A 24623-nucleotide genomic window follows, 5' to 3' on the forward strand; every position below is an offset into this window, starting at 1 on the left:
ATACGCAGCTGAGTGACATAGTACACTTTTAATAAGAGCTTAAAGGCATGTACTTCTCGTGCAAAGGTGTGGATACACACTGTAACACGAGCTCGCTCACACACATGCGCCATGGTGTTGTACGCTATGTGTCTACGATATTCCAATCAGTGCAAGCGTGATTCATAGTTGCGCTAAAAAACATGGAGAACAGATCAGCAATTAAGTTGATAGTATGTGTCCGTCGTGTGTACGTCTCACCTGTTGCCCGTGTTTTTTAGAGCAGCCATGAATCAAGTTACGCACTTAAGACCTGAGTGTGAGCTATCCTAATTAGGCAGCTTATGAACGAAACTGTACTAAACATTTAACAGCATTTCGAACTGTTGTATGATGGTTAGCTGTTTGTCTCAGGTATTTATATTGAATGCTGTAACACCACTAGTTATCGACCATGTTTATAAAAGGAGAAAGCGAACTTTTTTCTGGCACTCGATTAAATTCATGGGAAGTCTCGTCAAGTGAAGTTCCGTGGTAGCTCGGCTATGAAAGATGAACAATGAACTATCTTTGCTAAACCCGAACTGTTTAACTGGTTCAACCGTTCAACCTCGAGCATCACTCGCACAAGTTGATAATGAAGCCAAACTGGAAGAGAAGCAGGAATTCTGACGAAGATGAAGAGTTGCCGAAAAAACAATTACCCTGGAGTCTGAGAATTACAGAAAGAGGGAAGTGAAAAGAGCATCAGCAAGAAGCGAAGGAGAAAGAAACAAGGAGGCGTCCGATATGTGATCAGGGTGGCAACCGCGAAGCAAGCCGGCCGTCACTTGTCGGCAGCACGCACCAAAGGGTTTTGCACCGCGGCGGCAGCCTGTGCGCACGCAAGGACTATGGAAGCAGCCCAGCGATCCGGTGATCAATCAGCGTCTAGGCAGCCGCCGCACGTCGGGGGGTCTCGGAAGCGCGCGCTCCAGACGTGATGTTGCAACGCACCGCTGGATGAACAGCACTCCTTTCAAACAACGCGTGTTACGCTCTGCGTGCGTCTGGGCACACAGACATCGCAGCGTGGTCTTCTTCCAAGGAAACTACCAACTTCCTTCTCACTCCCTTCTGAGAAACCCAGCGTGGTGCCTGCAAACAGCGCTCCCAAAACGTCTCTCCTTCGACGACCTGACAGTGTACACAAGAGTAACGACAGTGCTTACATAACTTCCGTCGCATTATAACGGCAGCTGTATCGCGCAAACAGGGTCGTCGGATGCGGCGACGTGAGGGCGGACACCAGAAGCCCCGCCAGACGTGCGTTCCGACGTGTCACGAGTCTGCATGTTTGCACATGATGGGAATGTGAATGTAACGCCCTCGTAGAAGGAAATGAATCGTAGCTCAGTGCGAGCTCAGACTACGCTGATATTTCATGGACATTGGATACTGTAGAGAAGGTGGGCGGGGGCGTTCAGATCAGCGCGAGGTTTCGATGCACACAAGGGTGTGCACGCGTGTGCACGACGCTAACGAAACGCGAGGTGGACATCACGTATCTCGAGTACGCCAACCAGTACTAAAATTAACTGAATTACGAAATGCAGTCACAATGAAGTCTTACGAAAAAAAAATGTGCGTAATTAGGGGAAACTTTTGCAGCTAACATTCAGGCTCTGTAGTACTCGGGTGGCTGACTCTGCTGCCTATCAAATCGTGGCAATATATATATATATATATATGTATATATATATATATATATATATATATATGTATATATATATATATATATATATATATATATATATATATATATATATATATCGGTCGAGACAGCCAGTCGTTGAAGAGGGGCATTAAATAATATCTTTGCGATTTTCAACCGACATAATTACAGCAACAAGTGCAACCTTTCCATCATGTTCGATTTTCAATGCTTCAGGATGCCTAAATAGTGAAGAGCAGACGGTCAGAAGAGAACATCCGCTTTGAGTGATAGTGTTGTCTTAAACCAAGTTTGTAAGTGAACGTTCGAGGAGTGAAGAAATATAAAAAAAAGATATTGGAAAGTTCAAGAGATTATCAAGAAAGAGACGGCGTTTTTACACCTGAAGTGGCTCCGCTATTAAGGGTTGAGTGACGGGTGGTGGTAGGCTGATGTGTGCTTTTAAAAGTCATTAAATACTTGTGAGGTATGAGATAGCCCCAATTTGGATAGAAATTAGCTTTGTTTGGGCGCCTGATTATTGGTAAATATGGTGGTGCACGGAGACAATCACATGTGGACAAAGGGGTAGTGGTTTAAGGCAGTTGTGATTTGAGCGCTGAAGTATATAAATCTCGGAAATCACATGATTAATTTTACACTCCTACTTCTCCGATTCGTTCACTTGCACAAAATTAACTGCGCCAATAAGAACCTTGAACATGGCTGGGCTTAACGCTCACGCAATCGCGCACTCAATCCGCACTGAAAGTCGTTAAAGTTTGCTGCTCGGTTTCTGTGCATAACCTGAATCTTCCTCCCGCCTTGGAAAGAAGATTCAAGTTATTCATAAAAACGAGTTCAGTGCGAAAAAGCAGTGTGCATAAAAACCACACGCTGTTAACTGGTAATTGTTCCTTATAATCTTATTATACAGGTTATGTTGCTTCGCTAAGTAACATATGTGCACGCAAATACTTGATGATGAGGAAGATCTGTTTGCAATGTTTTCAACATTCTGACCTCCATGATTCTGTGCATCTTGAGGTTAATGAACAAAGTTATACGTGATTATCAGGGGAAAGTTTGCTATTTGCTTGTCATTATTGCTAGTCATTATTGCTAGTCATTATTGCTAGTCATTACTTGCTAGTCATTATTTCGGGTGCTTGCCTAATCTGAAAACACGAAGCCTGGTCACTTAGTGAGTTTACTGATTGAGTGATAAGCTCCTGCTTTCACCACGGCAGTACTTTTTTTTTAAAGTTCAGCCTGAATGCGAGCGATATACAGAAATGCCTCGCAATATTTACTCCTTTGTAAATGTGAATGAGAGTAAACAGAGAAAATCGAAGACAGTCAAGCATGTTTTTACACGGTTACTTACCCTGCGAATGGGAATAAAAATGGAAGGAAAAGAATAATATAAGAACAAGCCTGGCATCGATGTCACTAACGTAAAGAAATATGTTAGATAAAAGGCTTGCCAAGAGGCATGACACAAACAACAGCGGCACCGGAAAATGTAGATCAAGTGGCGTTCTGTTATTGGACAATAGCTAAGCGCGACGAAGAAAGCCGTTCGTTGGTCCATTGCGTGGAAGTTAAAACATTTCTTGAACCAGCTTTCCGCTAATCACTGAACCACTGCAAGATGCGAACAATACGGTGTGCCTTCTCTCTTTATATAGCCCGCCGCGGTGGTCTAGTGCTTAAGGTACTCGGCTGCTGACTCGTAGGTCGCGGGATTAAATCCCGGCTGCGGTGGCTGAATTTCCAATGGAGGCGGAAATGCTGTAGGCCCATGTGCTCCGATTTGGGTGCACGTTAAAGAACCCCAGGGGGTCGAAATTTCCGGATCCCTTCACTACGGCGTCTCTCATAATCATACTGTGGTTTTGGGACTTTAAACCCTACATATCAATCAATTCTCTCTTTAGATAAAAAGAGAAGCCCAGGAGAGGCTTGCCAGTCACTCGGCCGTGCAGCTTTTATTGAGGCGACCAGAGACATACGAAACTGGCCTTGTGGATGCTGGTTTTGAGCGAATGGTGCTTCTGGAAGCACAACATTGGCCTCACAAGGAAGAAACGAAGACCTGCAGACCTAAAGTTATCTGTACGCCATACTCGATGCCTGGCTCTCTCTTCCGGCTCGGGGGGTTCGCGCAGCTGCGAGTGCGCACGCACCTACGAGCCAACAAGCAAAGACACAAGTGCCAAGGAACGGGACCACTGGCGAAGAGCCACGCAGCCTATGAAGCTGCCCACCTTCCGCCAACATTTCCTCCTCGTTTGCTTTCGTTCCCCAGTTTTCTGAGCCTTCCCTCAAAATTGAAAAAAAAGCGCGAGAACAGCAACAAAAAAGCAGCCTGTGTAACGTCATCCCAACGTTTCTTCTGCTATAGCAATGCCCGAATGACAACGATAGAGAGTTAGGTGTACACGGTCGCTCCTGCGACTGCTTTCTTTCCGGTGGTCTGATACTGCGCAGCTATATCGGAGCTTCCGCCTTTAGTGTGCACGAGAAGATGTATACACATGAAAAAACGCGTAAATTAGTTAATTGTGGATCACGTGAAACACTCCAACTAACATGCCCAACTTTTCACGCTTATTGATTTTAAAATAAAATGCGAATCAAGGGGTAGTTTGTGCTTACTGTCACATATTGTGCTCCTTTGAAAATAAATCGGTTGGTAGCATGTACCTTTCTCTTTTGAGAAAAGCTGGCTTGAGTCATGATAAACCGTAGTAAAGCCCGCTCTATATAAATCTTACTCCGCCCACCTTTCTTTTTTTTTCTCCACGCTAAAAAATAAACAGTGCCTTTAGGGACTGTCTCACGTGCGTAGCTTTTTTTTGTTCGTTTGCGCACTGCTTAGGGGCTAAATTGTCCCAGTAGTAGCTTCCTACTCAACTTGTGTTTTTTTTTTTCCGGGACATAACATACTTATGGACGTTGCTCATTCCTTTTTGTTCTGGAAACGAAGCCAAGACAAACAATCAAGGCGGGGACATAAAGACGCGAGATGAATCGCCTCTTGTTTTTTTCTTAATTTTCTGGTCCTTGCGCTCTAATTGCCTTTCGGCTAAGGCGACAATGAACGCCCTTTCGTTTATCGTTAATCGGTGCGCAAGTGTGCTATCGACTAATAAGATGAAGAAACCAAAAAGCGAGTGGGCCAAAGAACCGTGCCGGTCTCTTATGAAGGGTTAAATACGCGTATGAGCGCATTTTCATCTGACACCCTGAAGCGAACAAACCTTGTTTCTATTCTTTTTTGGCGAACGCCTCACGCATTTTCAAGAAAGTCGTTTGTCTTCCTTAGCTCTAGTTCGGGACAAACGTCGATGCTGCCAGTTCCTGCTACATGCATAGGTGGAGAAGGGCGTAGTGAATGATGAGGTTGGTGAGGAGATGAGCCTAGAACCAAATTGACGGATTTTGTTGCATTCAGGTTGGAAGGAAGATCTCGACTGTAGTACGGTAGTTTTCTCGTGCAAATCGCGAGTTGATGGGTTGGAAGAAGAAGAATAGAATCACGAAGTGCGAAAACGTGCATCACTACCCTAAAAATAGACAATGCTACACGTCTGTAAACTGTATTCGTTTATGGGGCAAATAAGAATAACTACCGAGTTTAAACAACAAGTTACACCTTACGTGAATCAAATAGGATTTATAGTACATTAGTACATTCGAGAGCTTTGATAATAGATAATTTAGCCCTTTTTCAAACAGAGAGAGAATGAAGACATCAATTGGCGAAATAACAGGTGCTAAAATAAACAAATTTGCTCAAAACAAAGATGATGCTAAATAGCTTCGTCAAACAACAAAACTTCAGAATTAGCAACTAGCCTTAAGAATCAGTGTAACACTATGCACAGGTGCCCCAGAATGTTAAAAGAACGATCAAGAGGTGGCCGAACCACAACTCTGAGTAACAGAGGCCGCAGTAAATGACATGTGCAAACGTAGATTGCAGTGGTCATGCGGTACGTTTTCGCCGACTGTTGAATCGCCAGTCCCGGTGAAGGTGATGGCGACGGTCTACAATTAAGTCGTCACCGTCACCTCCGGGCAACAGGTCTCAGGCCTGGCCGACCACCCGACTTTGACCGCTGACTTCGTGCACCACACCACAGTTCTCTTTTAGACCTCATACATGAAGAAAACTTGTATGTGTATTTTTGAAAAATTATTATGCCTAGCGGCAGACTTTCAAAATTAAAAAAATGGCAGTGGCTTAGCTCAGCTATACCAGGATATACTTAGCGTTAGCAAAGGTTGAGCTGATTATTCTTAGCTTTCCAGATATCATGCTTACAGCTGTTCCAATGACACGCACATGGTATACGTATTATGTGGCACATGTATATTTATTTTGCCAGGCAACTACTTCGGGATCCGATGAGTTAAGCTTCTCCGCTCTACTGCGCCGTTGAGCAGCATTTGAACTCTCCTTCTCTATGGCTATACCACAGTGGCAAACGCCAGTCAGAGGCGCTATCAAGCGGTTCCAGCGCAGTGACAGATGGCGACTGCACAGGAAAAGCGCGTGCGTCGGCGTCCATATGTCTACCAAGGCTATGACGGCACTCCTCTGGAAAGCGCACACCGGCGGCGGTGAGTCGCGCGCGGCCACGGCCGAGTGCGAGGGAGCTGCCGGCTCCAGTGCGTGGCACCACTGATCGTCTGGCAGCGCATCAAATTGCGCGCACACTGGCGGCGAGCCGCGTGCGGCAGTGGCGGAGTATCATTGCGCATGCGCAGACCAGTGCCACGCGAAATTAGCTCAGCGAGGCCAGTGCAGCTAACGCTACAAAAAGAGAGCTTCTTCCAACGGTTGGCGCCAGGAAACGTTTCTGAGCTAGCCCCAGCTATTTATTGGGAAAAACAGCTCTTGCCAGAAGCTCCTGCCTAATACACGCGCGGCGCCTGTCACTGCTCGATGTTTGTTTATTAAGAAACGAGATGATCATCGCAATGGATGGGGTTTCGCGATTTCTAAGTGAAGGCCATCGATATGAGCACTGTTGAATAGCAGATTTTTTTAAGCCAGTCGTATTCAGTACACTGCACACCAAAAACATCGGGCATGTATGCGCAACAGGAATTCGGCAAGCCCGACTACGCAGCACAGCAGGCGCGCTAAATATTTATGTATCCATTATTTACTATTTATTTATTTATTCTTCTAATTACAGATTCTGCGGGCCAAAGCTTGGGCCTTAGCAGAAGGGGCAACAAAATATAAAGTTGCACACTGTCACAGCACATAACCAGACGACTTACAGAGTTCTTAGCCAGTAGTGTTACGGCAGATAAACAATGAACATACGCAGCAAAAGTCTACAAATATTTCACTCAGGCACTGCCAACACTCCATATCCATACATCATTGAAAATTATACTAGACAAAGGAACCTCAAGTTGTTTTTTAATATCTTTAGATTGAAAAGCACTTATTGGTGAAAAGTTCCAGTCGGCAATACTTCTGGGGAAAAAACTATTTTTGAAAGCAGTATAGTACGAGCAGAAACAGGCGCAGGTGAATATTTATGGTTCTGTCTTGCTTTTCTAGATACGTTTCACACAGCTGGGCGAACCTATTGTAAGTTTACCGGAAATAAAGTAGAATGCTGGGCCAGTTGGTACAACATAATGTGGAAATATATGAGCGCACAAAGTAGAAGGAAAAACACTTGTTAGGAAAGACGCTCAACTTACAACTGAACTTTTATTAGAAAACATTCATTGCACGAGAACACAAACGCGCAGGCGCAACCAACTATCCCTTCAAAGTGCCACCCCCCTCCCCCAAAATAAAAGCAGGTATACGTTTATCTACTTGAACAACTCGAAAAAGACACCTCTTTTTCACTTTTTGCTAAACTGATACACATGCTTGCGTTCGCCCTATTCTGTTCTGCTTCCATGATTTCTCTGGTCAATCTGTGTTTAGATTTGCCCAGAATTCTCGTGCTGGCAAACTGCTGATTGCATCCACAATCCCTGCAGTGCATTGACAAGTGCGTGCCACCTGCGAGAACTTTCAAGGACGTCGCATGTTCTCGGAGTGCATCATTTAAACAACGACCCGTCTGGCCGATGTACACTTTTCCGCAGCTCAAGGGGATTATGTACACAACCCCTGAAATACACAGTACAAACAGCGTGGCAAGTTTTTTTAGTGCAACCACTCTTGTTCACCCTTCCCCGATTTCCTATCATGGGACACAGTTTTGCCAGTGTGCAGGGAGCCATGAGAACAACGCGCACTCTGTGTTTGCGCCCAATCTTCATCAAAAAGTGCTAAATCTTGTGCACATAGGACATAGCTACAACCGTTTTTCTTGGCCTTGTTTGCGCCGTGTTGGTGGTACTTACCTATTTACCTTCTTTAACATGGTACTGTCTACTGCCACAAGCAAGCTGTCCGGGTAACCCGAACTGAGTAGGCGTCTTACTTGATTCCGGAAACTGCGTTCCATTTTATGTGGACATAATTTGCTGAGTGGTGAACTAAGGCAGGAATTAGCTATTGCCCTTTTCACTAGCTTGCTGTGAGAAGAGTCAAAAGGTAACAGGCCCTTCTTTCCCCGCGGGGAAAAGTCCCAGCACACATGACCAACTGCATTAAAATCAATGTTAAGATCTAAAACTGCAAGGCCTCTTTGGCTGGATGTTGATGTGTGAATGACAATAAACTTGTGCATTGTTTAAAACAATTCAAAATGTTGGTTAGTACTGAAGTGGGTGAAAAGTTATCCTCTATATTTAACATCACTAGGAAGTCGTCCACATATCTGTAGACATTAACTACAGGTTGTCCCACGAGCTCATGTTGTAGCTTCCGGTCAAATTTCGCTAAGAATATTTCACAAAGCACAGGGACCACACAGCACCCAATGCATATGCCTTTCCTTTGGACAACTGTCAAATCATCAAATTTCACAACGGTTTCACACGGGTAGCACTGAAGTAGCTCCATAAAATTACCTACTTTATTAATGCATTGTTTTGCAAGTTTACTACCCCGAAAGAGTCAATGGCCTCCCGTGTAGCTAGAAACAATTCATCGTGCGGGACAGAATTAAACCATTCTTCGACATCAACCGAAAAGCCATAACTAGCACCACACGTACCGTACCGTCCTGACAACAGGTCTTTCACCAGTACGTCCAAACACTTCAGTTTAAAGGGGTCCTCAGAAGCCAATAGGTTCAGGTGTCGTTGCAGGTAGGAGCTCATGAGATGCTGCCAACATCCCTTTTTAGTGACAATAGCTCGTAAGGGACACATGATTTTCTGTGTCTTGGCCGAAAAGAATACTTCTAGAACGTCACCTTTGCAAGACTTCACGGTTTTCAAAAGACTTCCCAGTCTCATCTCTGATAGGAGATTGATTGATTGATTTGTGGGGTTTAACGTCCCAAACCCACCATAGAATTATGAGAGACGCCGTAGTGGAGGGCTCCGGAAATTTTGACCACCTGGGGTTCTTTAACGTGCGCCAAAATCTGAGCACACTGTCCTACAACATTTCCGCCTCCATCGGAAATGCAGCCGCCGCAGCCGGGATTCGGACCCGTGACATGCGGGTCAGCAGCCGAGTACCTTAGCCACTAGACCACCACGGCGGGGCTCTCTGATAGGAGAACAACCGCTCTTGATTTGACATGTCTTTAAAAGGGCGATTTAACAATGACGTCACGAACATGCGTTGTTTCGAAGGGGGCTTATCCAGCTTGTCCAATTTCGATTAGGGCAATGGGTAGTAGCTAGCAGTGACAATCAGCGCAACTTCGTTCCCGGTTGTGCAAGATTCTGATAGCCCGGCGAGCATGAACAACATGGTCTGTACAGCAAAAAAGAAGCATTCCGTTAGAAGCATCTTTCCAGACGCTTCGCCGTGCCCACTGAAGGACCAATTGTGCAGCCTGTCTTTTAAAGGGCGATTCAACAATGACGTCACGGACATGCGTTGTTCCGAAGGGGGCGTATCCAGCTTGTCCTAATTGGATGAGGGAAATGGGCAGTAGCTAGCAGTGACAGTCGGCTCAACTTCATTCCCGGTAGCACGAAGTTCCGATAGCCCGGTGAGCATGAACAACACGGCCTCTACAACAACAAAAAAAGAAGCGTTTCGTTAAGGCGCGTTTACACTAGAGAGACACGACACCAATTTTGCTCTGCCGACTGTCTTATAGAGTGTCGTTTGTCTTATCATCGTCCTATGTACGCTGCAAAGACACAAACAGTACGCCGATGGTCTCTCGAAATGCGCGTTTACACTAGAGAGACACGACACCAATATTGGTCTGAGGGCTATTCTTGTTTTTTGGGAGTGTCTTTTGTATTGTCGTCGGCCTATGTACACTACAACGACACAAACAGTCCGCCAGGTGGTTTCTCGAAAACGCCCCCCCCCCCCCCCCTTTACCCCGCGCCTTGTCCTGCTCAGTTTAAGTTGGCCAATTCTATAGTCACGGGAGGCACACGAAGCAACACCGACTTGTCTTGGACACCTGCACCTTATTTTCAGCCATGCTCCCTGCTCCGCCATTGTCCCTCTCTGGCTGCGTGGCGCAGCTCCCCCCCCCCCCCCCCATAATCCACGGTGGCGAGGGACGGGGGGTGGTTAGACACAAAAGGGAAGCGAAGAAAAGACTTCCGTTGGGTGCTGAGGCTGCCTTTTCAGGCACCGCGGAAGCCTCGGAGAGGGCATTGTAAACTCCCCCAAGATTGCCAGCTTCGTGGTCGTTTAAAGCAAAGACATGGGGCAAATTTTCGCTTAGCCGCAGATCTGTCGAAGACACGCCGATGACAGGTCTGCCGATGCGTTGTGCTGGTTTTTTCGGTCTGTCATCATGTTACACTACGACGACATGCTGTCTTTTGAGGCGTCGTCGTCACCATCGGCCTAGTGTGACCATGGGGTCTGGCGACTTCATCAGCGGGTGATTCGTCAGCCGATGGTCTGCGTCTGCCTCGTGTCTTCGTCAGAGTCATGTCAGTGTCGTGTCGTTCTAGTATAAGCGCGCCGTTAGCGGCATTTTTCCAGCCGCTTTGCTGGAAAGGGCTGCTAAAAGATTGATTGATTGATTGATTTGTGAGGTTTAACGTCCCAAAGCCACCATATGATTATGAGAGACGCCGTAGTGTAGGGCTTCGGAAATTTCGACCACCTGCGGTTCTTTAATGTGCACCCAAATCTGAGCACACGGGCCTACAACATTGTCGCCTCCATCGAAAATGCAGCTGCCACAGCCAGGATTCGATCCCGCCACCTGCGGGTCAGCAGCTGAGTACCTTAGGCACTAGACCACTGCGGCAGGGCCGAGAGAGAATTAAACGAAAATGAACACCATAGGGAGAGAAAGAGGGAAAAAGATACGGGAGGGAAGACAAAGGGAACATTACAGAGAAAATGAAGGGAACAAGAACATAATAAGACAAAAAGACAGACAGAGAGAGAAAAACAGAAAGAAGCAGACGCAGAAAAAAAGAAGAAAAACAGAGAGCAAGACTGAAAGAGAATGAAAAAAAAGAGAGAAAGGGAAGCAAGAGAAAGAAATAGGTGAAAAGAAAAAAAGAAATAGAAATAAACAAAAAATTATAATACAAGAAACCGAAAAAAAACATGACAGAAGGAAAAAAGCTAAATACAATCAAGGAAGGCCAGCCTGCTCCGCTATTTCATCAGGCTTGGCGGTGCAAAGCTTGACACAATTTCTTTTTTGTTTCTTTGTGCTTAAGATAAGAAAGATGACGCAGGCAAATATATGGTGTTTCCATCAAGAACGCTAAAATAAATGATTGCTGAAAGTTCACAAAGGTTCCCTGACACAAGCGCTTCTATACGCTCGAGTCGTTAATGAAAGGGAGATTTAAACGCATATTGAAAAAAAAATCCACAAATTTACTTTGCGAATGCTACGTCGACCTCTGCTAGAGCCTATAGAGACGCACATCGGCGAGGTCTTGTTCCGTTTATTTCGACGGGTACCTTTATATCTAAGTCAATTGATAAGGTAACAGACTCATGAGTAAAATTTCCATCGAAGGATAAGGATAGTCTGAATTCTTGGCAGGTAATGTACCAGTGATGTACCTGCCTATACTAGAGCGAAAAGCGTACGAAATTGTATACTTGCAGTGCTATAAGTGGCTGAGTCTTGGACGATAACAAGGCAACTAGAGAAATGTTAAGGACCAATCAGCGTGCCATAAAACGGGAAATTGGCAGCCTGACGTTACGATATCCCAAGAGAATGAATTTATCAGCAAACAAATACGAGTAGCTGTTATTTTAGTTGACGTTAAAAGATGACCCGTCATGGGGGTCTAGTGGCTAAGGCACTAGGCAGGTGACCCGCAGGTCGCGGGATCGAATCCCGGCCATGGCAGCCACATTTCAAGTATTTCAAGTATTTCAACTTTAAGTATTTTTTTCGATGAGGGCGAAAATACTTGAAGTCCGTGTGTTTAGATTTCGGTGCACGGTAAAAAACCCCAGGTGGTCGAAATTTCCGAAGCCCTCCACTACGGCCTCTCCCATATTCATATGGTGGTTTTGGGGATGTTAAACACCGACAATTAGCATTATTACCTGATAAAAATTGAACCTGTGCCATCTACGTAACGTGTATACAGAGTGGTTATAGGAAGTAACCAGAAATGCAAAGCTCACTATTTTCTTTTTTTTTTATTCCTAACCGTTCTGATTCTGTGGTCAGTTAGAGTTACGTAATGAACACCAAGATGGGAAACGCAGCTGAGACGACAACCAGTTCATGGGACGACGAAATGAAGAAGTTAGCTGCAGTAAAGTGGAATCCTCCGGCACGAGAAATGGTAAACTGGTGACCGTTGGGGGACATCTTCGTCCTGCAGTGGACATTGAAGAGGCTGAGGATGATGACACAAAATTGTGGCGTTACTCTTCATTCGCTGATTTACGGAGTAGGAAATAAGACAGTACCGTTTTGAAAACGTGCAAATTTTTACCAATTTTCATAAAATGCATTAGAGGCCAAATGATAAATTTGTTTTTATGGCCCCCATAATTCGGAACATTCCATACAAAGCCAACAAACATCCTAAACGTTGATGAAGTATGTGCCCGCAAAAATGCAGTGGTTGCCGTGTCTTTCTTATTACGCGTTTATACACGCAGCACTGCCCAAGCGAGCGAAAGGTTCCTGTTAAAGTGGGAAAATTACCAGTTCTGAAGGAACGGGGCCAGCTCGACTGCGTGTCTGTACAGCGCCGTCACGCAATGGCCGTCATAGACACGCCATGTCTTCACAAAGTTCACCATATGCTCAAGTCATATTTAGTTACCATAATAACGCGTTTAGACAATAACAGGGGGGCATAGTTGCCTATGAGAATAAGCGCTGTCTACTTCTTGAACTCCATTATCTCCCAAATGTTTTGTTTAATTTAACAGAAATCGAGGCATATATAAAAAGTATTCGTTGAAAGCTGCTGTATATAGATGAAATGACAGTGATGTAGTCCATGAGATGCTGCACTTATTCCGTATTCTGCCAAGAATGTGTGAATATGCGTATTAACTCTCAAAATAACACGGCTTTTTGTTTGATGGCACACTTTCCTTTTTGGAACACGTCATATGGGGCGTAACTAGAACATTTTTCCGGGAGGCGAGGAAGCGGCAGTTAGGTTCACTCCTACTTTACGCATTTTTGTGCGTGCGTTTGCATGTGCGCGTGCAATGTGCGAATGCAAAATCGGAAATATCAAGTGGGAGGGCGGCGTCGTGAAACATTTTGGCAACGTACTCTCTGCGTCGATCCTATTTCATCTCGTGTCGCGCTCATTAGCTAACCAATGGGTTGTGTCGTAAGAATATTACTGTATTCCGCTCGTTCGAACGCTATTTCATTGCTAAGACAATATAATATTCTGTGTATTAGTAAGTTATTTCAATTTAATTGTACCTGTTTGTTTGTTTTTCATTAATTTAACCGCCAGCTACACTTCGACCTCATCAACTGTGACTTACTAATCAACACTAGCCACACTCGCTTCGCAATAAATGAAATTTATTACTACCCAAAGTTTGCACTAATTACGGCATAAAGTGATTGTCATCCACAGTCATTTCATTATGAAACTTTATGCTACCAAATATAAAGTCTTTAGCTAAATTGTATACATTTCAAAAACTTTGAAGATATATATTCTATCGTCATGAATTACATCACTTTGTCATTTTTGAATTGCGATCTAGCGATTGTATTGTTTTAGTGGTGTTTATTACTATATTTTATCGCTTCGTTATTTTTCTATAGTAGTTTTATAACATTGTTTTCGTCATATTATATTGTCTTGCTATTTGCCCTCGGACTTTTTTACATGATTTTTTTATCGCCGGTCCCCCTACAGTCTTGGGACTATGGAGCTTTAGTCTGTAAAACGTCTCCTTCGTTTTATGTATCGCTACTTCGTTAATAATAAACTCTGAACTTCAAACTTAGAAATTCGAACTAAAGCTGAGTACCGGCCACGAGAATACAGGGCATTAAGATGGCCATCTTGAGTTTCATTCACGCATATCATGCCTGTGTTCTAATTCTTACACAGCACGTAGACAGTCTACGCAGACTGCTTAGGAGACAGCACCGAGCCCATGCTGTCCGAGAATTGGAACACGTCTGGTCGGCTTTTACGCGACGATGCGCCACCTCGCGTCGAGAAGAAAAAGCTAAAATAAACCAACGCAACAGTTGTACTTTCTGGCTTATTTCATGTTGAAATGAAAAACAAATAAATGTTACTCACTTCGAGCGTCTGGGAAAGCGTCTGCTTGTGTGCAGACGACTATTCCGGCAAGATTTGAACTATCTGAGCGACTCTGCTGAGCCGCCATCTTGTTTAGACAGCAAAGTAGCCTGCATCGTATTTGTCTACGATGCGGTCTTCTCGGAGCTGTCTACTTTGTCGGCTACGTGAGAATTGGAACAAACCCTATATATGGTAGCGTCCGCGATATTAGTGTCCCCGAATATAAGATCAGTGGCAACGATGTCAACGGCGTGTGCACCCTTAGTTCAAGGAATTGTTAATTGCGAATAGAGAACACGTTTCACTGATGTTCTACCGGAAGTCAGGGAGTAAATTGTAAGGAACGAAGAAGTATGTGGACTGCAGTTTTCCATGGCAACAGTCACTGCTTCTGTCCCGAAAAGATTTTTAGGCAAGACATGTTAAAGAAGAAATATATACGCGTGATCAAGGTCGCCGTATTTTAGCGAGTACGTCCATCCGCACAAAAAAACACTGTTTTTTTCAGCGGCCATGATATCTGGCTCACTTTTAACACATTGCTTTGTTTGGGTTTATCATCAGCTCCTTATGTTTACGCTTATCCAAGAGGCTAAGATGGCTAACTACTCAGTTGAATTCATTGAAACACTTCGCACCCACACTGTATACGCATCAGGAAAAGTTAGAGCGAACAAAGCGATAAAAGTATTGGCAGATCCCTCGTACAGGGGGAATTGATGATATATGCGAAGCACGATTTAGGAAGGCTGATATGTCACTTGAAAACCAGCACAACGTTACGAGCGGGACGGACGTAGTACACAGTAAACGGAATTAGAAATGCAAGTGCGTTGTTTATAGTCACGTAACGACGGCACCACTGTCGTTTGCAATGCCATAACCATCAGTGGTAGGCATGTAAATTAGTCGTACATGACATCCATGTCGTGACTATCATGTTTGCACCTGGTATTTGTGTCCGTCGTCTATTCACGTCACGTAATACAAAATTTTGCACATGTGAAGCTAGTGAAACGGCTACGAGTGCACTATGAGTGTCGCATGTAGTCATGTTTCACATGACACGAATATTATGATTATCATGTTTGTACGTGTCATTTACCTCCTTGATCCATTCACGTAACGTAATACCGAATTTGGCATACGAGAAGCTAGCGAAACGACCTCGAGCGAACCATGAGCATGGCGTGTTGTCATGACTTACTCAATTACATGACATGCATGTCATGAATGCCATGTTTCACAGACAGACAGATAGACAGATAGACAGATAGATAAATAAACAAATAAATAAACAAACAAATAAACAAATAAATAAACAAACAAATAAACAAACAAATAAACAAACAAATAAACAAACAAACCAATAAACAAATAAATAGATAGATAAATAGATAGATAGATAGATAGATAGATAGATAGATAGATAGATAGATAGATAGATAGATAGATAGATAGATAGATAGATAGATAGATAGATAGATAGATAGATAGATAGATAGATAGATAGATAGATAGATAGATAGATAGATAGATAGATAGATAGATAGATAGATAGATAGATAGATAGATAGATAGATAGAGGATGATGTGAAAAAGAAAGGTGAAAACATTTCTTCAACTATTGTAATACTTCCTTGTGCGAATTTGCAGCGCAGGTTCGTGTTGGCGGAAGGCCAACTGTGCTATCGGCGAGATATTGACTTCGCCATAAATCATACTTTTTGTTAAGTATAGTGCCACGCCCACTAAGCCATGGATAAGCGAGGTACCCGCTAGACATATTTAAGGCATTACATGCACTTTGTCGATGCTGAATGTGGGTGATGACGATGATTTATGGCCGAACACTTTGCAGTGGGTGGGAAGCAAGAAAGCACACACTCGTTGCACAATTAGCGTTGTGTCATGAGTGGTTGTTATTTGCCACTACTGCCGCGGAATATTATATAGTTCAACGTGATTACTTGCCCGATATGATGCCTGTATAGAGTATTTTTGCAAATCAAGTTCCAGCACGAGTGTGGGTCTGTGGTATAGAATACGCAACTACCACGCCCAGGGCCCGGGCTAAAATCTCGTTTGAACTTGGGTAAATATTTCTCGTTTTATTTTTTGTTCATGTCAATCGGTCACTTTTTATGCCTGTTGGTCAAGCCTCTGACGGTGACGCCACTCCACACAAAAACGGGCGCCTAAAGGCTGCGCTCTAAAACGTTTTCCGTTATACTGGTCACTATATACGACCTATCTCTTGTCTGCCTTGGTGTCGAATCCTTGTGGTTAGCTAATGTTTTTTAGGGGCGAAGCTCCTTATGGCATGGCTTGTGCGTCCCTCGTAGTACGTAACCACCAGTGGCACATACCCGAAATAGCGGTCCTTACGATTTTGACCTCCAAGGTGGTTCCGGTGAGAAACAAAAGATAGTGCTCAATGCACATGTTAATGGCTGCTAAGGGGGAATGAGAGACAGGAGCATTCGGCCTTTAGGTAACGCGCACGCTGCGATCCCCATTAGCAGCTATTGGCATGTACATTGAGCACGATCTGACAAGAAAGGGTTGCTACGTTATACTCGCTGGGTGTAACCTCCTTGGTTTTAGAAAGGTTTAGCGAGCGTTGGGCCGCATAGCCATGAATACAGTGAACTAGTATAAACCATGAAGTCGAGGTGGTTAAAGGTGGGAAGTAAACCCGAAGCGCAAGCCGTAAGAAAGTGTGCATGTGCCACCTCCCGTTTAGTCCTTGAAGTGTCCGCTGGATGGCGGTGCTTCTATATGGAGAATATATGATGAAAAGATTCGAGATGGTGGTACTTGGAGGGCTGAATAGATGGACGAACAGACACACAGACAGATGCATGGATGGACGCATGAACGGACGCAGGCACGGATGCATGGACGAACGCAGGGATGGACGCACGAAGAGACGCACGCACGGACGGGTGGATGGACGCATGGACGGTCACACAGACGGACGCAGGAACGGACGGAAGCAAGAACGAATGGACGGACGAATGCTTCGCCCCACTCTCCATCATTCACTCCGTGGATATGCTGCCATTTTTTTTTTCAATAACATCGCCACCCAACCCACAGCCATGCATTGCTGAAGTCAGCTCAAGGGTGCACTTCTAGCCCTCTTTAAAGCCCCGCCCCTGTGGTCTAGTGGTAAGGTACTCGGCTGCTGACCCGCAGGTCGCGGGATCGAATCCCGGCTGCGGCGGCTGCATTTCCGATGGAGGCGAAAATGTCGTAGGCCCGTGTGCTCAGATTTGGGTGCACGTTAAAGATCCCCAGGTGGTCGAAATTTCCGGAGCCCTCCACTACGGCGTCTCTCATACTCATATGGTGGTTTTATGACGTTAAACCCCACAAATCAATCAATAAATCAATCAATCAATCTAGTCTTTTTTAAAGCAACCCACTGCAGCTTTTGCGGCTGTTAGTCGCGGGGTCAGCACCTACCATCCACATTCTCGGCAAGGAAAAAAAAATACAACCTTTTCCATGGCTAAAACTAACTTCGAATTCGACTGCGCAATCTGACTTCATTTGAATGAGTGGACATAAGAAATTTAATAAAATCCAGACACAACCATAAAGTTCTTGTTCGGGTATATAAAAAGAAAAAGTAAATATACCTTAAACTGGCGTGCGGCTTTCTCACACTTCTTTCGGATGCTCATTGCATGCAATGTATTCCTCTCTTACAAGTGTATTTTGCCAACATTACTGGTTTTTTCTCCCTCGCGCGCGAGACCTTGAGCTAATAATCGTGGGCCACAATTGAAATAAATAAAACCATTCTTCGTCCGTCAATTTCTTTTAGCCTATGATTGTTTTTTTTTTTTTAGTCTGCGAGGTGTTGCATGCTTTATATACCTCACAGGAGGAAAAAGAAGTCGCAGCGGATATTGACCTTGTGTATCTAGCTTCTCTCGTATGTCTATTTCGACGAACTAATTAACGTTCTCAGCAAGCTAAGTGGGTTTCATTTGCCTTCGAGGTTTCGAGAAATCTTTCCTTATTGCTTCGGGCACCTTATTATTCCACCTACTCTGGTTCTTGTGTGCGTGTGTTTGGTTGTGTTTGTGTGTGATTGGAACGCTAGTGTGCCCTGGCTTTACACCGAGACACCAGATGCTTACTGACGCACCTATTTATGCTCACTGGGAAAAAGAAAGCAAACCGCAGCAAGAATAGAGTATCTGTTTTGACCCAAGGACCGGCCATGGAGCACGCTTCAACCAAAGAGCAAAGCACTAATAATGCGTCGGCCAAGTGTGGCGAATGAAAGACAAACTGATCCTTATTAGTCTTTAGTCAAACGCGAAAATGTAGTAAAGAAAAATATTGCGTTAAGATTCCTGACATAAATATGGAGCGTTGAAAGGCAGTCTACGGCTTCTTTTGACCTGCATTTGTTGAGACAGCTTATTAAAAAGTCCAAAGCTGTGCCTACAAGCGCATCAAAGAAAGAAAAAGAGCACCAGCTTATTAGCAACAGGCACGCGAGCACCACCGAGCTAAAGCCGATTTGAAGAATATATATAAAACTCATACAATGCAGTTTTCTCTCTCTCTGCACACACACACACACACACACACACATATATATATATATATATATATATATATATATATATATATATATATATATATATATATATATATATATATATATGAAGGTGCTCGTGTTGAACAATAGCGCTATTTGAATATCTAAGACTCAGTTTTGCCGGGTTCTTGGCTTGAGAGCGTGCACCTTTAAGACGAGGGGAGTATCTGAACAGCGTACAACAAAACAACATAAAGAAAGATTTACGAGTGGACTTGAAAGACGCAAGAACCCTATATCATGAGCTTTTGTGCGAAAGCGAAGCTGCTCGACGAAGGCCTAAAAAAAAAAAACAGGTATCCTCGTTCGTGCGGCCCAAAGCTGCTTTAAAGGCGGGGCCTCATCATTGGCCGAGACCTGCGCTTCATGGCCAAGTGAAATGTGCATAAATGAAATACGGCACGCAGTCAGGCTTGTTTCATTCCACTGTCAGCTGGGCAGAGCAATCAAGTGCTTCTTGGCACTGTGACCCACGTTGCCGTATAGCTGTGGTAGGTTCTGAACACAACACGTGGGAACATGCTTCATTAAAACCACGAGCGAACCACTCTCGCTTCTTTTTCTGGCTACACGGGGCTTTTCCGTTTTATAACTTGCTCTAACTGTTGTGCTGTAAGAACCAGAAGAAAAAAAAAAAGAAAGGAACTTTCAGGAATTTATTAGGGATATCGGAAAAAAAGGAATGCAGTGAACGCTTCTCTTGTTGCCATTTTCGGCATTGCTTATTTCATTTATGCTCAGCGACAGCTTGAGCACGTAAAGGTGGCGTGCTTTTACGCACGAATATTATTCTAATCAGTTGATTTTCTATCAAACGTCGCGGCCGTTTATCCCTATCTAGCTTAGTAACTATCTACAATATAGGTTGAGTATTGTAAATTTCAGCATTTAATAACATCGCTAGCGAATAGATTTTGCTAGAAACTAGTACTCGTTATCGCACTTTCCTGCGCATTGACGAAACTTTTCATCCAAAAGCACAACAGATTGAAAGCGTGCGTGATTACCTCCTGCCATGAATTTTCTGAAAGAATGACTGAAGCAGAAGCTTGAGCCACCCTAATAGATGTTCCTATGCTTTGATTGTACATGCTGATGTTTACGCTGCGTTTTCATGAATTGAATAGGGAAAGCAGGGCGTAATCAAATCCAAACAAATAGCTACTCATTTGCCATTGCAGTGGTGCGCAGGTTGCGTCGTTGTTTGCCTAATGGAAGGTGCATAGAGGCGCGACACAGACTCTTGCTAGCAAATGAAAGTCTGTAAACTAAAAGCTCATTAGATGAAAACAGATGAAAGCTTAGAAATAAAATAATAAAGAAATGAAAGCACAAGACTTAGAAATTGTGGTTGAATCATTCGTTTGCACCCACTGACCCGCCGCTACCTTGCGAACGAGCGGATGCAGCCAAGTTGCAAAATACTCTATTAGACCCTCGTTTTTTTTTCACCCAAAATCCTCAGCGAGAACACATCGTTGCTGAATTCGGAGTGACTGATCATTTTTTTAATGAAGAATCGTGGCCTTAACGGTACTCTTCGGAATAAAAGGGAGAAATACCACTTTCTACGCAACTCGTGCGCAGCACTCCAGCCAGCCTAACATCTCTCAACCTGGCTGGCCTCGTCAGCCGCCGGTGGCGGGAGGTACGGAAGCCGTCGCGCGGAAGAACCGATCGCGTGGCCCTTGGCGCCTGCACAGCTTGCATCTTGAGTGGTCTCAAGGTTCTTACCACTGCTATCTGCAAATCGTATATTCTTCTCCTCTCCTATCGACCAGGACGCAAGACGTCCTCCGCTGCCGTGCGCTTCTTCAGAAGAATCGACAATTGGATAGCCGCAAACAAGCCCACCTTCGAGAACACCCCATCTCATCTAATCCTTCCTTTCCGGTTGAGTGAGGCTTCTTGGAAGTGCCACGCGGATTCGCCGTTGGGGGGAGCGCATGCATTCCCGCAACGGCGAGTTCAGTTCAGGCTGTCAAGGTGGATGGACGTGTTTTTTGAGCGCTCCGGATCGACTGCGCAGATAAGTGTTTTTGCATGTTTTGAGCTTGTCCTTATAATTATAAGGCAGCGGTTGAAATCTTCGTAGCACTTATTTTATGGTACGGCTTTTTCGGGGGCCAGTCACCAGGTATTTATTAGGTAGTGCGGGTGTGTGTGTTTGAAATTTTTTGTTGTTTTTTTTTTCTTTTGCCACCCCGTGGGGGAGGTGCGCGTACATTGAACACGCAAATTGTTGTAGTAGAGCTTGGACTTTCTTTTTTTTCGTAGTGCAGGGCTAGAGTTTAGTAATTATCGAGTATAGGGACAATTGGTGTCAGAAAAGCATGGTTAAAAAGTCTGTAAAGTGTTCAGGATGTGGAGTGGGTTTGAAAGTGGACCCAAGCGTAGAAGCGGATGGAGAAGAGGCTGACGCGAAGTGTAGGCAATGTGAGGTCGAGGAAAAAATGGAGAAAATGATGGTTGCCCAGAGTTATAGTGAACTAGAAGTACTCTAGTGGTGCGACCGGCCAGGCTCTGGCGCCAGCCTTTCACACGGATGGCGCGAGGTGGCGCCACTGCTCCATTTCCTAGGAGCTTCGGCTGCGTTGACCGGCCGTCGCTGGCTCCTTCTGAGTTGCAGCTATGGTCAATTCTAACGCGCGTGTTTGCTTCTTGGCTCATGCAAACGTAAAATTGCTAGGTTAGTTATTGCGTGGCTCAGCGGTTTGTATATACATAGTTTGGCCAAGAATATATATATATATATATATATATATATATATATATATATATATATATATATTCATATTATCACCATACCGTGATCACAGACACTGTGCTTATCTTTGTCAGACGTAAACTGTCCCAAGTCAACGAAGCCATCAATGCGGCCTTCACTGTTCACTGAGAGGTGCTCCGAGAGTTTCAGTTCATCCACGATGAGTCCTCCATGGCATAAAAACTCGTCCATAGTGCAAGTCTTTTGCTTCAGCACATCAAAGATTTTATTGCTAAATCCAAACCAGTTCTGTAGCATTTTAAATATTTGCGAAGCGTAGTCTTACTGGGGAGAACTAAGATTTTTTCTTTTCTCAAGTGCTCATACAACCTTGCACTTTTCAGCTTCATAATCAAACATTCGAGCACCCACTCATTTGAAAATATCATGCCTTTAGTACTCTTCCGTGAAGAAGCTTTGAATATGTGGAGAGTTGCCTCACGCTGCTTCTCTGGTAGGAGAGCTACTTTTGCATTGAAATCTTCTTCTGCGATTGCCACATTCTTGGCAAGCATGACACTCAACTTTTTCTTAAGCACACATGCCTGATTTTGAAGACGTGCTGTCTTCTTCTTTTGTTGCGTCAGTCGTGAAGAAAGGGTTTTCTTTACAGGCAGGTGTACACGACAGTTAATGTACGACTTTCTTGTCAGTAACGCTTTCCTAAGGGACTTGCATTCTGCACAACTTGAGCCTGCAAATGAACAAACAATGCATACGTTAAAATCACACCCCTCAATACCTGAGGCAATGTGGTAATGTTATGGGCATCCTAATGCACTTTACGTCTACTTACCTTCAGAAGAAACTTTTCCGAAGCAGCGTACGCTGATCACGGATCGTCCAGCAGTGTTTGCTTCAGCTCGATGATGTGCGGTCAGCCGAGAGGAAAGCGGCTTGAATTCTTGTTTACACATTGCTCCCTTGCAGACAGGGCTTTCTCGAGCTTCTTCCAATACGGATGTGGCCTCAGCAAGGGATTGCACGGGTTTCTCTTGACACAAAACACCTTGATAGAAGACTTGGGCTACAATTTTTCCTTCTGTGGACATAAAGCACACAGCTTTTTCATGAAAAATATCCAGTTTTGTACGCTTGCTTATCACTGTCGTCACAAATATTAGATCGCAGTGGCCAACTGCTTCTATACGACACCAGTAGTTTGCAGGAACTTCAAGTGTGCGAATAGCTTCAATTGAAAGTCGCGCACTAGTGGCAGCATTAAAGTCCATGCCTTCCATTTCACCGCCGTCGCACACTTCGTCAGGTGCATCAGGCCTGCGCCGTTTTCTGCTTGCGCCTTCAGGAGGTTTGGCTGCTTTCCTTCTCTCGGGTCTTTGCTTGGGCGCAGTGACGGAAAGGTACGCTGGACAACCTGGCAAAAGCGTTGGCACGGCATCAGGCACCAATGACGGTTTTCCTCGGGGAGTGCGCACTTCACAGCCATTTATCACGTGCACATATTCGCGCAGAATATATCTTGGCTCGAAGTGATGTTCGCACACCGCTGATGTTTCGGTCAGAGGCTTGTCATCCCTCCGGAGGTTACGCTCCCACTTTCTGCTGAGATCGTCTTCTCTAGGAACTGCAAACAACGATGCCTTCGGGGCGCCCGGGTAGCCGCTTCGGCAACCCGGAGCAAAACAGTGTGAATCCGTCCTCCGCTTCGACATGTCACGAGCTACATGTTTGTTGGTACGGAATACCTGAACAGGTAAAGACAGCTGCTCCACAACGGTGCGTGCTAGAAAATGCAGAGCAGAGTATACCGGTACACGTGCAGTACAGTAGCTGCAGACAAAGCGATGCGCAGGATACCGGCAGACGTGCTGAACTAACGCGCTGAATCACCAAGTGACCGCGCCTCGCCTAGGAAAAGGCGCAGTAGCGCCACGAGAAACCCTAGCGGCGGTCCGTGGTATTTCCGACCGCCAAGAAAGGCGGCGTGGCCTGGCGGTCGTGCCACTAGAGTACTTCTAGTTCACTATACCCAGAGTGAACTGCTTATGAGAATCGCCGAGCTCGAGACTGCGTTGGCGACAGAGCAAGAGAAAACGAGGGCAATGGGAGAAAGACTGAAGTCCACCGAGCAAGTGCTAGCGAAGCTGAACAAAGAAGCGACCTACCGAGAGAACAGTAGGGAACCGGCAACCAGAACGGTGGAGAAGGAAAAGCAAGCAAGCTTGGAAAAAAACAGGTTTAGCCGGTTCAACTGTCGCAAGGCCCAGCTTCAGCGAGGTAGTGGTGGGGCAGGGAGGGAACAAAGCAGCCGGCGTCACAGGTGCAAGTAGCCCCCAGGTGCAGAACGCTCCAGCGGAAAAGTCACAGCATGTGATAATCGCCGGGGACTCGAATTTAAATCGATGCACAGAAGCCATCAAAGAGAGGGTAAGAGGTGACAAGAGAATTGCAGTAGGGGCGTTCCCAGGACGCAAGCTGGAAGCAGTCATGAAGCAAGCGAGCGCAAAGCTCAAAACGACAGCTGATAGACGAAACCTCGTGATAATTTCAGGCGGTTTAAACGATGTCCTAAATGAAGATGCAGCAGGACTAGCAGCCACACTGGCGAAAGGCGTCGATGACATGCGCGCCACTTCTCCTAAGGTGCAGGTAGTGATATGCACGATACCGGAGGTACCGGTGCGTGATAGCAACCTGCAAAGAGCGGTGGTCAATGCAAACCAAGAGATATGGCGGATGAGTCGAGAGAAAGGCTTTGAGGTGGTGGAAATAAA

General features: G+C 44.9%; 2 protein-coding genes across 3 annotated transcripts in view; both read right to left on the minus strand.

Annotated features, from left to right (window-relative positions):
* The window catches only part of LOC119175883 (uncharacterized), a 766025-nt gene that overhangs the window by 245418 nt on the left and 495984 nt on the right, over positions 1-24623 (minus strand). The gene's annotated exons all lie outside the window — the stretch shown is intronic.
* On the minus strand, positions 21942-23561 carry LOC142776846 (uncharacterized). Its single transcript, XM_075881197.1, has 2 exons — positions 22685-23561; positions 21942-22582 (listed from the first exon to the last, which is right to left on the minus strand). The coding sequence occupies exons 1-2, from the start codon at positions 23559-23561 to the stop codon at positions 22098-22100; spliced, it is 1362 nt and encodes a 453-aa protein (XP_075737312.1). The 3' UTR covers positions 21942-22097.

The sequence above is a fragment of the Rhipicephalus microplus genome, chromosome X (assembly GCF_043290135.1).
Source record: "Rhipicephalus microplus isolate Deutch F79 chromosome X, USDA_Rmic, whole genome shotgun sequence".
In the NCBI taxonomy this organism is placed as follows: domain Eukaryota; kingdom Metazoa; phylum Arthropoda; class Arachnida; order Ixodida; family Ixodidae; genus Rhipicephalus; species Rhipicephalus microplus.